Here is a 15,244-nt window from a genome sequence, read left to right as displayed (position 1 = left end):
GTCCCACAGTCTCACTTTCCACCATGTTGCTCCAAGTTACATTTGAGAATGCAGCTAATACAAAACTCTGTGCATTTTTGCAGATACTCACCCGTTACCTCAAGAATAGAGCAACAAGCAGGACTTCTACAGAGGCCAGTCATTTTTAAGGTAAGACCTTAGCCTAGCCTCCACAGGAGACTGTGTGCTCTTGATTATGATTGCATTCAAAGGCCATCTTAAGGGAACACCAATTAAAAACACTAAACTGATTTGCGTGTGAATTTGTGAGTATACCAGTTCACACATGCTATTGTCTGGAAAATCGTAATACCTTCAAGTACCGTGGCACATTGGTACTTGAACAGCTTGGCTCCCAAACAAATCAGCTCCCGAACACCGCAAACCTAGAAGTGTGTGTTACGGTTTGCGAACATTTTTGGGAAGCCAAACGTCCAACATGGCTTCCGCAGCTTCCAGTTGAGTGCAGGAAGCTCCTGCAGCCAATCGGAAGCCACGCCTTGGTTTTCGAACTGTTTCTGGAGTCAAAAGGACTCCCGGAACGGATTAAGTTTGAGAACTGAAGTACCACTGTACCTGCCACTCGAGCACACTTTCAATCATTCCCACTTTTCCCCTCCCACCCTCCCCTTTCCACACAGGTGCTTCCTAATGTAAAAAACAGCGCCAGCATATTCCTTTGGGTCCTGCTCTGCCTCTTACCCGCTCACCTGCTTCCCATTCCTGCCTGTATGTGTGCATCTCCCTCCCCATCTCACTTGTTACTATTTCTACGCCCACCTCTCCTGCTATTGCCTGCACTGCACTTTGTTTTATCAGAATTATGAAACCTTACATAACCAGAAAGCACTCTCTCTTGACACCTACTTTTCAGCTCTGAGTTACCTTGGAGCTCTAAGAGAAAAGGCGCACATGAATAATAAGTGACTATTCCCAGGCTGCTTGCAGATCCTGTGGGATGGAAGTAGCGATGGAACGCATCGATTTCTTTATATAGTTTTTGAAATGTGTGTAATAACTGAGCCAGCTGGTTAAGCCGCTTGAGCAAAAGGGGAGGTTACAGTCCCCTGTAGCTTTGCAAACCAGTAATTTTCCAGTTCTTTGAACAGGCTATGGAATGCAAGATCTAAAGAGCTCGGTTGCTTAATCTAATGCATATTTGGCTATCATGGCTGAAGGCAGGGGGGGGTGAACATTTAGCAATTTGTGGCTGCTGTCTTAATCTTCCACCTATGACCCATGATTATCTTATGTTAAGTCAAGTACTATGAGACGGGGGCGGGAGGGGGAAGATAATTGTATCATTTGCAGGGGTGGAACTGCACTATATGGGTATATGGAATTTTAACATCTTGCTGATCTAAGTCCATAGCAGCCTCTACAAATTTGTCTATTTGACTGTGATAGTTGGTGTGTGAACCTACATTCAGTGTGTGTGTGTGTGTGTGAGAGAGAGAGAGAGAGAGAGAGAGAGAGAGAGCGAGAGCGCGCGCCAGCCTTGTGGGTGGGGATGCTTGAGGAATTAAATCTTTCTCAAATTCAGATGTGAACTGATCTGCTCCTCCACCTCCTCCTCCTCCTCCTGAGCTGAAGTGTAGAGGTAGCCTTCAGATTTGGCCCTTCTCCAGATTTTGCAGTGCAGCTCTTTGCAAAAACAACATCTCAAAAATGTGCATTTTAAGAGAAATTATATTTAGAGATGTGCAGAAAATATGCTCAAAAATTATAGAGTTGTATAATCTTTAAAGGCAAATTTAATCCAATTTATGTATGGATTAAAAATAGAAAACCATAAACCAACGTGGACATAGGATGGAAGGCATTTATGAATAAGCACGGGAAAAGTGGCACAAACTGCAAATATTCTGACCCCTTATCTGTACCTATTTCCAGGCTTCCTGGAAACAAGATGATGAACTAGATCAGGGTGAGGAAACTCAGGACACAGGACTGAATGCACCCCTCCAGACCACGCCCCTTCTCAGGCCACGCCCCCTTTCCCCAGACTTGACCCTTTAACAGCCTCACTCTTCCTCCTCAGGTGCCTTTGCATGGCTGGCATGCATCCCGCGTTTGGGATAATGCCTACTGCTTGCCTGGATGGAGGCTAAAGAGATGTGTTTGCAATGTGGCTGTATGTGTGTAGAAACCTCAGTTTTTTTACAGTACAAAGGTAAAAGTCGCACCTTTTGCTCGACACACTTCTAGCCTCTAGCCATGCTTACCGTCTGCATGTGGCCCCTGCAAAACTGCCCATGAGGTAATGTGGTCCTCTGGATGAAGCAAATTCCCCAACCCTGGGCAAGATAGACCTTTGATCGGAGGCATCTTTGCCAATGCCTGACTTAGATCTAGGCTGTACTTCTGCTTTGCTCTTGCTGCTTTTCTTTTGCCTTGTTCTTCAAAAAGAAAGGGAAAGGAAGGAAGACTATTGTTATGTACTGAGTTGAATATGATCCAAACTGCAGCAGTCTGATTGGTCCTAGAACAATAGGATCCAAATTGCAGCAGTCTGATTGGTCCTAGAACAATAGGATTCAGAATGCAGCAGTCTGATTGGTCCTAGAACAATGCAGCAGTATGATTGGTTGGCAGGAACCACCCAATCCTGCTCCAGATAGAAGTGAATCCACAACCTGATTGGCTTACAGTAGAATTCCGGAATTAGCCAATCATGTACAGCCCATTGTGTAAATAATGTATATAAAGCAGATACTGTGAGGGGACTTTCATTCATTCCTCCTCACCACTATGAGCTGAATAAAGAGCATGAAATCACTTTGCGACTCTGAGTATATTTCAACTATGCTTTCAAAATTCAGCCCAAATAAATGGAAATAGTATGAAATTCCTGCCAAGAGGAATTTGAGCGCAAGCAGCAAGCCCTGACCCAGTGGCGTAGCGTGGGGGTGCAGGGGGGCCGGCCGCACCGGGCGCAACATCTGGGGGTTAGGGTTAGGGGGTGCAAATCCACGGGTTAGGGGGCACAAATTACTTGCCTTGCCCCGGGTGCTGACAACCCACGCTACGCCACTGCCCTGACCCCAAACCTCCATGAATCGGAGTGGCCTCAGCCTCTGTATTTTTATCCTAAAACATTTATTCTACCAACTTAAGGATGAAAGAAACTTAAGGCAGCTAATGCATTCAAACATCAAACAATCAAAACCTATATCACAATCCTCAATCAGAAGACCAGAATATTAATATTAACATTAAAAATAAAAACAGTAATCATTTCTAAAGCAGCTCTCTAAACTAAGGCTTGTAGCCAATGTCACACTAAGCAAATCTCCCATCAGCACAAGGATTTCTGCACAAATTGGCCTTTCACCCCCTCTTCTCCAGCCCCATGCAAAGCCTAAAATTGTTATGAAGGTTCCCCCAAACCCTGCAGAGCACATTTGGGGAGGGTTTATGTGTGTGGGAAGGGATACCCCTGGACTAATGAATCCGGAGAAGGCAAAGCAGGGTGTTTAATACTCAATATTCTGTTGTAAGGTAGGGTTCCCATATTTCAAACACTGAAAATCAGGACAGGAAAGTTGTTGAGCTAAATATTGTGTTTCTTCTCTTTCTCTATGTGTGCTGTGTCTACCCTTTTCTGTACCTGTAGACTGCAGCATGTAGCAACTGGCCGGTTTGATTCACAGCTACTGGGCTATACAACAGTGCAGAAAAAAAGGTCATAGTCACTTGGTGTAACAGTAATGTGAGGAACAAGGAAAAGGATCTGTTGCTGCCACTAGAAGGTGCTCATTCACCAGTGCAGGGGATATGTAAATGCACAGCCTCCAGCAAATGACAGAGACAAAAGTTCCTCAAATGCAAGTGTCTTGTGGTACAGGGGCTAGCATGCTTGGAGTTCAGTATTCCCAGAGATGTACTCCTAAGATGGTGTGACACTAGGGTAGAGGAATTAGCTGCAGAGCATAGCCAGTTGTAATAACATCTGCACAGGTTCCAGGCCTCATTGAACGCAGTGGAGCTTATTTTTCTTTGCTCAGGACTGTGCTGCTGCAGCTAAGGGCTCATCCAGACTTCCACTTGCCCCAGCCTCTTTCCCCTGAGAAAACCCAATCTTTAGAGCTAAATCGGAGCAAACATTGATTGGGTTTTCTCCAGATTGATGTTTGCTCTGATTTAGCAGTAAAAAGCAGGTTTCCCGGGGGAAAGCAGGTCAAAGGCAAAACCATTCAGATGCATGCCTAGAAAGCATGGGACAAGCAGAAAACTGCTCTGAGCCGTGGTTTATAGGCACAGGACAAGTGGGAGTGTGGACAAGACGAAAGGCTGTGGCTCAAAATGCAGCTGGATTGTTCTTTCTCTCAGTTTGGATCAAAGCTGGTTTGGGGTGAAATGCATTAAAATGCAGTATTTCGTAAGAAACAATAGAATAGATGCAAGAGAGATATGGTTTGTGGCTAACATGTGCACACCACTTCCCAAACAGGCAGTGGGAGCGCATAGGATGCATATGGCCTAAGTCAGGGGTCAGGAAGTTTCTCGCTGAGAAGGTGGCTTGGTTTGGGGGTGACTCGTGGGCTGGTTAAACGACTCCCGTGGGCCACTTGTGGCCCACGGGCCTTGGGTTGCCAATCCCTGGCCTAAGTCATGGACAAGTTTTCAGTTGTTAATTGCAACTGTGATGGGCAAAAGGGTTTCCTTGGAACTGAGCTTAATGTCAGGAATACTAGCTCTTTCTCCTACACAGTATCTCACACAGAGAGCCAGTGTGGTGTAGTGGTTAAGAGCGGTAGTCACGTAATCTGGGAAACCGGGTTCGTGTCTCCGCTCCTCCACATGCAGCTGCTGGGTGACCTTGGGCCAGTCACATTTCTGTGAAGTCTCTCAGCCCCACTCGCCTCACAGAGTGTTTGTTGTGGGGGAGGAAGGGAAAGGAGAATGTTAGCTGCTTTGAGACTCCTGAAGGGGAGTGAAAGGCGGGATATCAAATCCAAACTCCTCTTCTTCTTCTCAGGTTGTTGATTGTAAGAGAAGGCTATTACCTCTGATAGGAAAACCAGATCTGAAAGGTAGCCCTTTTGCTCATCCCAACTGCAATTAACCATTGGAGACTTGCAGTGTTCCTCCTCTGGTTTAAGGAACCAATTGCCCCTTCTGATTTTGTTTGACTTGCAACTTCCATCTGCCCCAAACCACCACAGCCATTGGTCAGGGATGATGGGAGCTGTACTCCAACAACATTATGTTCCCCATCCTAGTCTTGAACTGATCGTTCTAGTCCACCGGTTCTGTCCTTTTCTCATTCAGCACCCTTTCCTTGTCCTTCAGTTAGACAAAGGCAGTCAAAGTAACCGACAAATGTGCAAATGCTGGTGGGTGTTTGAAAGGAAGATGTGGCAAAACAATTCATAACATAGCATATGGCCAGTTGGAAGAGTACATTCCCTGGAGTTGTATATTGCACCAAACCCTGTGTTTTTGAGTTACTTGGTTTTTGTTTAATTATTTTTAAATGCCTAGAAATGCCATGTGTATTTATTTACCCCACTCTGATTTTTATGTTGCAATTGGAGAGGAAAGATCCTTGCATCAGAGAAAATGAGCATTTTGATATATCAATCATTGTAAAATGTATTAAACACAACCAACATTTGGAATAGATTAGCCGAGTGGAAAGTTATGCCCTCTACACCCAACAATCTATAGTGACAAAGTTGGGTTTTGGCCAAGGCCAGCAGAGAGGCACTCTAACAGTGTTATCATTTCCATTTTGCACAGAGTATTCAAGAAGATCAGATTCAGCTTAAGAGAATTATTAGGCAATGACCTGCCTCTTCCACATTGCGGGGGGGGGGGGAGCATTGAGGGTGCTCTGGTCAAGAACTGCCAAATCCCTGGAGCCAGCACCCATCAGAACAGACCAATGGTTGGACCCAGTATAAGGCAGCTTCTTATGTCTGTTGCTTCTTAAGGAATGAATGTTATAATTAAATGGAATGCTGTCCAGAAAAATTCATTCATAGGATACCAATTATTTCATATAACATCTGGGTACATATTTTGAAAAAGATATGGCTGTATATGGGGAATTGCAAAGAATTTTAAGCACACCTAGTAAGAGTAAGGTAGGGGAGCAAGGCAGGTGGAAAGGGGTATTCCTCAACATCCTGCACACCCACATTCCGAAGAAACAATTCTAGTCTTTGAATAGCTCCAGGCTGGGTTTTATGACTGTTTCATAGAGCCCAGAGTTATTGGCCCTGCAAGCTGCTCCCTTTGTTAGAGGGAAGCCCTGTGGTTAAACTAGAAAAGGAGTTTGTTAAAAGGCCTGCAAATGTTGTGCCACAGAGTTGGTGCTTTGGCGTTTCACATTTAAACATGAACGTTGCCTGTCAATTAAATACCCACTCCATCCAGAAAGAGGAAAACATTTTATGATACTTATATATTCTTTATTGGGATGATGTCAGTCTGGAAACAGACCAGCAGTCTTCAGGAAAGAAAAACAGCGCACCAGCTCATTAATGAAAGGCAATACACATTGCATCAGTCATTCCAAGATAAAATGCATTGCCACCTACAATTAAGGTTTTGTCACTTTCTCCTAAAAATGTTTGCCTGGGCCAATTAAGCCCTTGTCAGCACTGAGGCACGGAGATGCCTATGTGAAGTCACCAAACACAGCCTTGCTCCCTTCTTAAATGTTTCCATGGATACAGATGGAGTTCTAGCACAGTCGCTCCATTCATGAAACCAAGTGGCCTGCTAATATGGCTTTAAGTAGGAATACTCTTCTCCAACCTCTCCAGTTTCTCTTCAAGAAACTTAATCTGCTCCTCAAGGTCCTTCTGTTCAATCAATAGTGATGTCTTTTCCTGTACAAAGTGCTTGTAGTCCTGAAGCTGCGTTTCAGTCATGTATTTGGAAAGAATACCCGACACCACCCTTTCTCTCCGATCCAGATTCTCTTTCAGGTCCTTCGCATCCTCCCGCTGCCTGGACAAGAGTCTGTGCCGCTCTTTTAATGACTGCTAAAGACAACGAAAACAACTCAGAAATTAGTGTGCGAACATTATAACATGCAACGAATATTTCCTTCTGTCCTGTAGTCAGTCAACTGGTCCTCCTGACACTTCGTGTTTAGAACTTGCATTGTATTTTAACAAAACCGGAAATGATTCCTATCATGCCCTAAATTAATCTACCATTAATCTGAGTGTGGATCGTGGCCAGAGAATGCCCACGGATGCCTATTTATTCATAATATTTATTATCTGCTCTTCGTTACGAAAAGTAATACCAGAGCAAGTTACATAAAAACAGCAGAGACTCTGTGTAATTGTAATTTATTATTTGTACCCCGCCCATCTGGCTGGGTTTCAATATGGCTCATGTTAACTGTGGTGTATTTTATGGACCCAAGAAGTGACAGAAATGTGATCGGAGCAAACAAGTGGATTTTACCAACATCATTGAAGTTGCAGAATGATCCCTCATCCCCCAAATATTTGTGCTTGTCTGACCAGGTACAGCTTATGGTGGAAAGACTGGCTGAGGATCAAATTAAATTTAACACACAGTAAATGTATGAACAGTTTCTTGCCAGCCTGAGGGTGCAGTAGAGACAAGGCTGCAAAACATTACCCATTCCTAGCTGCTTCCCTGTTCTTTCTTTCTTTCTTTCTTTCTTTCTTTCTTTCTTTCTTTCTTAAGCTTTCTTTTCTCCCCATCTTTTACTTTATGGAAATAATTTTGAAGGGGAAAATGGCCAGAGATGAAAGGGATCCCATACATCCCACTCCCAATTCCTCTGCTGTCTCCTATGCCATGTGTCTAGTTTCAGTCTCCAAACAAGAGTTAATACTTCGCCTGAGAGATCTCCATATTGTGGAACACTGAAAAATTGTCCAAGATTTCCGAGGGGCAGAAGTCAGATAGGGGACAGCTGGCAACATGGTGATTTCTCACCCCATTACTGACAAGTGACACACACCCTCCTTCAAATGTTACCAGCAAACAGCCACATCACAGCAGCACCCAAGCTGCTAAAGGTCAATATTACATACTGGATCCTAAGTACCATTAATCATGGAATCCACATTGTTGCAGCAGGTGTCTAGATTTAGAAATTTATGACCAGGCAACCAGAAGAGTCATATCTTGAAGGGCATATAGTAAAACAGCCTCCCCTCAGTTCCTGCCTTGGAACTCACCTTCTCCTCAGCATCTGTGTTTTCATCCATTTTCTCCATAGCATTTTGGACCCGAGCAAGGCGGCTGGAGAGGCACAGCAACAGGCTCACCACCTTCTCCAGATCACCAATGAACATCATGTAGCGCTCATACTCATTGGGTTTACACAGGTCTTGAACCAGGGACTCCAGCTCCTTGCCACGCACAGCATACCCCTTAGCTTCAGACTCGATAAGCTCCCTCTCAAGCCACAGAGCCTGTAGCTTCAAATGGATGCTGGAAATAAGTTCTCTCTGCAAGGAAGGAAGCCATCGAGAAACTGAACTGGATTTGATAGACAGGTTTTAATAGGGTGGTTCTCGGATAAGGTGGCAGGCCCTGAAGGAACACTTCGGAGGAGAACATTTTGAGCCAAAATTCTCTCCTACCTGGCATGGCAGGGTTTAGAAGCCTCTTTTTACTGCCTTAAGCTCTTAGTTGAGTTTCATTGGGCGTGAAGGAAATCCAAGTCTGTCTAAAACATTGGACAGCTAGGAAGGCCTATTGCTCCATATATGCCACCACAAAAATTGTCTTATTGAGGTTACAGGGATATCCTAAAAGGGACACAAAGCTTGGGCTAAAATTGCTTATGAGTATATACTTCATTTTCAAGAAAACTGATCGAAGCAAGCCTTTTCACAAAATGCAGGAGCAAAGCTATACAATTCTGAAATAAAACAAATACAGTTTATTATAATGAAAATGCTGGCAAATATTACTTAGGTGAATGCCTTTTTTCACCGCTTGGCCTGGGTGGTAGTAGCTGCTATTAATTATTTATTTATTTATTTATTTATTTATTTATTTATTTATTTATTTATTTATTTATTTATTTATTTATTTATTTATTTATTTATTTATTTATTTATTTATTTATTTATTTATTTATTTATTTATTTATTTATTTATTTATTTATTTATTTATTTATTTATTTATTTATTTATTTATTTATTTATTTATTGGTTCACAGAACAAAATCAAAATATAAAACCACAAAATATACAATCAAAATAAAAACAACCCAATAACCCCCTCCCCCTCCAAAAAAAACAACCACATTTTAAAAGCACATAGGATGTCAATGAAATCAACCAAAGGCCTTGTTTAAAAGGTACATTTTTGCCTTAAGGTGTATAATGAAGATGCCAGGCGAACTTCCCCGGGGACAGCATTCCACAGATGGGGAGCCACTGTAGAGAAGGCCTGTTCTCGTGTTGCCACCCTCCAGACCTCAGAAGCAAGACCTCAGAAGATGATCTCAGGGTCCAGGTAGGTTCATATGGAAAGAGGCAGTCCTTGAGGTACTATGGTCATGAGCCATTTAAGGCTTTATAGGTCAAAACCGGCAATTTGAATTGGGCCCGGAAACTAACTGGTAGCCAGTGCAGTCAGATCAGGATCGGTGTAATATGCTCAAACTGTCTTGCTCCGGTGAGCAACCTGGCCACTGAATTCTGTACTAGCTGAAGATTCTGAACGTATAATGCATCTGAAGGCAGCCCTGTTTAGGGAAGCTTTTAATGTTTAACAGACCACTGTATTTTAATATTTTGTTGGAAGCCGCCCAGAGTGGTTGGGGAAACCCAGCCAGATGGCCAGAGTATAAATTATTATTATTATTATTATTATTATTATTATTATTATTATTATTATTATATAACTCATTGCCGTAATCTAACCTTGAGGTTACCAGAGCATAGACAACAGTAGTGAGGCTATCTCTGTCCAGATAGAGGCATAGCTTGGCCACCAGCCAAAGCTGATAGAAGGCACTCTGGGCCACTGAGGCCACTTGAGCCTTAAGTGACAGCAAAAGATCCAGGAGTACCCCTAAGCTATGAACCTGCTCCTTCAGAAAAGCATTCCCCAAGCAACACCCTCTGGGAACGACCATCCAAGTAGGACTGGAACCACTGCAAGGATCTAAAACGCAAGTGGTTGCCCTGACTGATGCAAGCACCTTGTCAACATCCTTGAGCCTCATCAGCTGAAACTCATCTAATACAACAGGACTAGACTGTGCTCTGGACACCCCACGAGATTCATCTGCTAGTGGGATTCAAGACTTACAGTCACCAAAGAACTTTGTTTCTGGCATTTCCATAAGTGTACAAAATAGCTCACACCACCATGGGGTCTAGCTCAGCCATCTGTCCTCAAGCAGGCATCAGGCAGAAGAGGAAAAATAGATTCCAGGAAGTGGAGGAAAGCAAGCTACTGGTCCCCAATTTTAAAGCCTCTACAATAAAGTCAGATTCCCCTGTCTCCAAGGCCCTGGTATGCACACAATGAATGTCACTATACATCAGAGTTGAGGCAGCCACACCTCTGTCTGATGCCAAGATTTATCACCATTTAGATGGGGAAAAGCATGGTAGGGCAGATAAGGAGTAAATAAGGGGGTCCTGTCTATGTGTGTGATGGGTGGGATTCAGCCACAGAAACTTGAACATGCATGTTGATACTAACTAGGCTGCCCCTATAGGCACCTAAAATGGTTTTTAAAACAGAGGGCAGTAAGATCAGCATGGCCACGTTTTAACAATGATTTATTTATTTACCTTTGTGGCTTGCTCAAGTGGCTTATGAGGTTCTTGCTCACCCATTTATTCTCACAGCAACCCTGTGAGATAGGTTAGGGAGAGAGGGGTTGAGTAGGCTGAGCTCACTCAGTGAACTTCACTGAGTGGGGATTTGAACTTGGCTCTGTCTGATCTTAGTCTGGCATTCAAACCACTATCCAACACTGGCGCTTATATCAATGGCTGGGACAAGTCAGGTTCATCATAGGAAGCAACAGCTTATAAACTGCCGAAGAAAGTTACAGGTGGGCAGAACATGACTGGCAGAGTTGAAATGTCGCCAAGTTTTAATGACTAGCGAGCCTCCTTTGCAAAGAAACCTGGGATTTCTGCCAAAGGAGCCTCAGTATAACTATTTCCTCAGTTATGGTTTCATTCTCTGCATTGTGAAAGCCAACATGACACACCAAGCCTGTCAATAGGAAGGGCTGCCAGATCTCAAAACGAAGCGTATCATATTCCCACGGGATGCCAGGTCTCATTCATGTAGGGTTCATGGCCTGGTCTCACCCAGTTCACAGCCATGAAGCTATTTCTAAGCAGGAGAATCTGAGGCAAGAAACCGCATTTATTCAAAACGGAACCAATGTATGCCAGATCTTCTGGCAAAGACATCACGACATCACCAGTGGAAAGGATAAAATAAGAGCAAAAACCTGTTGATGTTAAGGAAGGCAACTTAAACTTATTAGAACTGCACAAGCGATGGAACTAAATTGCTAATTCCTTAGTGAATATTCTGACAAAAATGGTTTTTAATCTCATGGTAATAGCTCTTCTTTGTGTGTCACTTCAGAAAAGCTGAATGTTTGCACTATGCCTGCCAAATTAAACCTTGTTAAAACACCACTGATTTCAATGGAAGAAGCACATGCTTAACTCTTGCATAAATCAATAGGTAACTGGGCACAGCTGAGACGGTATTTGGTTTTCATGTGCTTTTGTTTTCTCCAGCTAATGTCCTCCTGTACACATCACATTCACACACAAAGGGGCACCATATACACATGCATACGTGTACACACAGAGAGAAGTGCCATATCTTCACGCCTGTGCATGCACACACACAAACACACATTTGTACACACAGTTGCCCTGCCACCTTCTCCTGGGAGAACCCTCTGTTTACTGCTGAATCAGAGCAAACATCAACCAGGTTTTCTGTGGATTGACGTTTGCTCCAATTTAGCGCTTAAGAGCATGTTTTCCAGGGGGAAGTGGTGGAGTAAAGGCAAAACTGCTCAGATTCATACCTAGAAAGCATGGGGCAAGTGGAAAACCACTCTGACCAGTGCTTTCCAGGCACAGGACAAGTGGAAGTGTGGATGAGCCCTTAGTCTGCATCTCTCTCTCTCTCTCTCTCCAACTCTCTCTCTCTCTCTCTCTCTCTCCAACTCTCTCTCTCTCTCCAACCTGACCAGGAGGTTGGCAGGCATATGTATGACAACAAACAGTGGGCCTAGAATGTATTTAGATGCTCTAGGTTCTGTCCACTAAGGTTGGCTTATTAATCTCCCACATTTGCCTCACCACCTGCCTCTGGTTTCTCTTTCACTGACTGTTCTCTTCATTTTTTCAGAGGAGGAGAGCAGGAGGGAGAACCAGAGAGAGAAAAAGACAGAGACTAAAGGAAAGGAAAGGGTGTTGTTTAGGGGTTTTTTGTTGGAGGAGGTTGTTGCTGTTATTGGTATTATTTTTTAATTACTTTGTGTGTTATAATTTATGTGGAAATTGTTTCAATTGGGTTGTGTGCTTTTTGATGGTTTTTATTGTTTATGACTACTTTTGTTATGTTTGTAATTATGTTTTTTTATGTTGTATGTCACCTTGAGCATGGTTTTAACTGTGAAATGGCAGCATACTAGAACAATTATGTATGTATGTCTATATGTATGAATGAAAGAATGCAGTCAGACAAACATGGAAGTTTATGAAACTTATGGAGGGTGACTGTTAGTGTGTCACGTGTCATGTGTCATGGCTTGAGGAGACCTCAAAAATCTGGATCTGGATGGTTGTCCAAAGGTTGTCTGAAGTTTCCCCAACCCTATTACACTCACATATCAGAGAGGAAGTCCCACGGAACCCAACAGAACTTCTATCTGAATAAACATATACAAGATTGCATGGTCACTCGTCTACCTACTTTCTTTGATGTAATGCTGTCTGGATCATCAAGACTTTCTCTGCTTTTACTCAGAATTTGGTCCGTACTTTGCTCAAGAAAACTCTGAGTCCCATGAGATGGGTCTGCTGCACAGTCCCTGCTTCTTTGGCTGTTAAAATAAAAAACAATCGTTATAAATACTTCTTTAACAAAGCATTCAAAGTATTACTAATTCAACAAAGATACTGTAATGCCTGCTGGTCACCAAAGTTCGCAGTTTGTTAGGAACCCCTGGTGTAAATTTTCTTAATGGGAGTTCAGGGTTGTAAAGAGACTCCCCCCCAAAAAAATGATTTTCTTGCAGGGTGGGGTATGAAGCCAATACTCTGCTGGGTGTGGGGCATGTGTGTGAGAGAGAAAAATTTGGTTAGCAGTTTCAAAGGAGTCATCACAGGTGCCCCTTCCTGCTGGCGAAGTGAGGAAGAAGCATATGCTGTGGGTTCTGGTGAAATCTTGTGAGTGCCCTGCAAAATTTTGTGGAGGCCCTCATGAGATCTTGCTGGTACCTGGAAGCTACACGACCCAGTAAGTGAGGCTTTGGCAGGACTGGCAAGGGTAGGTGAGTTCTGTGCAGCATGCATACTGGAGAGCACCTTCCCATTTCACCTCAGGTGGCAAAACAGGATGGTATTCCCCTGCCCTTACCCAAAGTATGCTTCCTGTGGTTCTCTGTGCCATATAAACATACAGTGTATGTACTTTCCTAACCCAAGAAAATTTTAAATAAAAAACAAATAAGAAGAAATATATAAACTTACTCTTTTTCTTGGACAGACTGAATTCCCTCCTTCCTTCTGCAGGATCTGCCTGGCATTGAAATGTTCACAGGGAAAAGGCCTTCCATGAGATCTAAAGCAGTCTTCCTGGTGGGATGGGGTGTGAGGATGTCAACCAGAGACTTGTCTTTGGCAATAATCTCAACCGCAAGGTCTTCGCACCTTTGGTCCTCTGTCGAAATTGACTGTGCTAAAGATAAATCTGTGCCTTGTGCTGGAAGGTTACAGTCATGCTCATCTTGCAGAGCTCTCGAATCTTCTAATGGATGGCTAGTATTTCCATGTCCTTGGCTGTCTAACAAGGCAGTGCAATAATATGCCCTGCTCTCTGAGTCATGGGTTGCGTTATTTGCCTCTAATTGCTGCCACCGGGTTCTTCCAGAAGCACTGGAAAGTTGGGATTTGTCACTTAATTCTTTCTTCAGCTGAGAATGTCTGCTGTTCTGTTCCTTGAAAGCCGGGAAGTCAAGAGCCATGTCTGCACCATGTGAGTTTTCAGGAGAATTCTCATCTTCTCTGCTATTTCCAAGACTAGATTCTTCTTTCTCATGGACAGGGAAGCTAGAAGAAAGACAAAGCTGTATAAAATTATTGTGTTTCTTCTTTGCCTCTGGGTTCTAGGGATGGAGTACTCACTCAGGCTTCCATGTCTGGTTAAGTCCTGCTTTCAGGTTCATGACTGGTAGGTTTATAAACAGCTTTATTATTATTATTATTATTATTATTATTATTATTATTATTAAGAACAACAGAAACACAAATGTCTTTCAGCAAGGCAGAGCAGCACACACAGCCTTCTCTTCCATCGTATAGAAACATAAGCATGTGCACATGTGCGCAGACAGAGCCATACCCAGTAGGACTGCATCACACCTAGCAAGTATTAATGGGGAAACCAGATTATTCAAGTACAGGCCCCTGAAAAGGTACATTGAGTACACAACAGGAATTGTGCGGGCTGCTACCTTTCCCCACAACTGATTCTGCTCCTGTGTCCATCACACAGAAATGCAACAAATGACACTTCCTAGCATGGACAGAAGAGTAAGCTGCATCTAATTAATTTCTGTGCATCAAGCAAAAGTCAGATATTTAGCTGCAATATCTTTCAGGCTCTCCCACCCCCTGCCCCACATTTAACCAGACATGCTCACGACAAAGGTGCTCCCAAAACCTTTTGTTTTTGTTACTTGAGTTACATTGGCGCCACTGTGTTGTGTTGTATACAATAGAATTCTTCAGGCATGGTACAACCATGCTTTAGATGTATGGTGTGAATGTGGCCCAAACTTAAGGGTCACACAGACTATGCTGTGTACCACACACATCTCTGCCCTCCCAACATCTCGCTGCCATCTGTGCCCCTTAGCACCTGTCAACTGAGGTGACTGCATCACGCCCCCTAGTGGTAGGGGCTGCCCCTGGAGCCTGGATGGAGAAGGCTGGTCCAGAGCCTGAGAATGCTTTGCAGCAAGGAAGATACTCCAGGCTGCAGTTCCCATAGCCTGCCACATGG

The 15,244-nt window shown here is 43.5% G+C and overlaps 2 protein-coding genes across 4 annotated transcripts in view; one reads left to right on the top strand and one right to left on the bottom strand.

The window, feature by feature from the left end:
• LOC310699682 (uncharacterized protein) overlaps positions 1-12,915 on the top strand; it is a 46,716-nt gene extending 33,801 nt beyond the window's left edge. The window contains exons 3-5 of the mRNA XM_083487939.1: positions 84-150; positions 9,333-9,472; positions 12,365-12,915. Of these exons, the coding sequence (XP_083344065.1) occupies positions 84-150; positions 9,333-9,472; positions 12,365-12,413 (256 nt within the window). The 3' untranslated portion in view covers positions 12,414-12,915. The remainder of the gene's footprint in view (positions 1-83; positions 151-9,332; positions 9,473-12,364) is intronic.
• The window catches only part of SHROOM1 (shroom family member 1), a 52,923-nt gene continuing 44,076 nt past the window's right edge, over positions 6,398-15,244 (bottom strand). For 2 of the 3 annotated variants that reach the window (XM_083487841.1, XM_083487842.1), the window contains 4 exons: positions 13,711-14,289; positions 12,932-13,061; positions 8,181-8,453; positions 6,398-6,998 (listed from right to left, as the gene is read on the bottom strand). In XM_083487841.1, coding sequence (XP_083343967.1) covers positions 6,744-6,998; positions 8,181-8,453; positions 12,932-13,061; positions 13,711-14,289 — 1,237 coding nt within the window. In that variant the 3' untranslated portion in view covers positions 6,398-6,743. The remainder of the gene's footprint in view (positions 6,999-8,180; positions 8,454-12,931; positions 13,062-13,710; positions 14,290-15,244) is intronic. The other variant, XM_083487843.1, reaches the window with a different exon arrangement.

Source organism: Podarcis liolepis (genome assembly GCF_965112155.1).
Source record: "Podarcis liolepis genome assembly, chromosome: 2".
Taxonomy (NCBI): domain Eukaryota; kingdom Metazoa; phylum Chordata; class Lepidosauria; order Squamata; family Lacertidae; genus Podarcis; species Podarcis liolepis.
The sequence above is the reverse complement of the archived record's forward strand: the minus strand, read 5'-3'. Positions and strand labels throughout refer to the sequence as shown.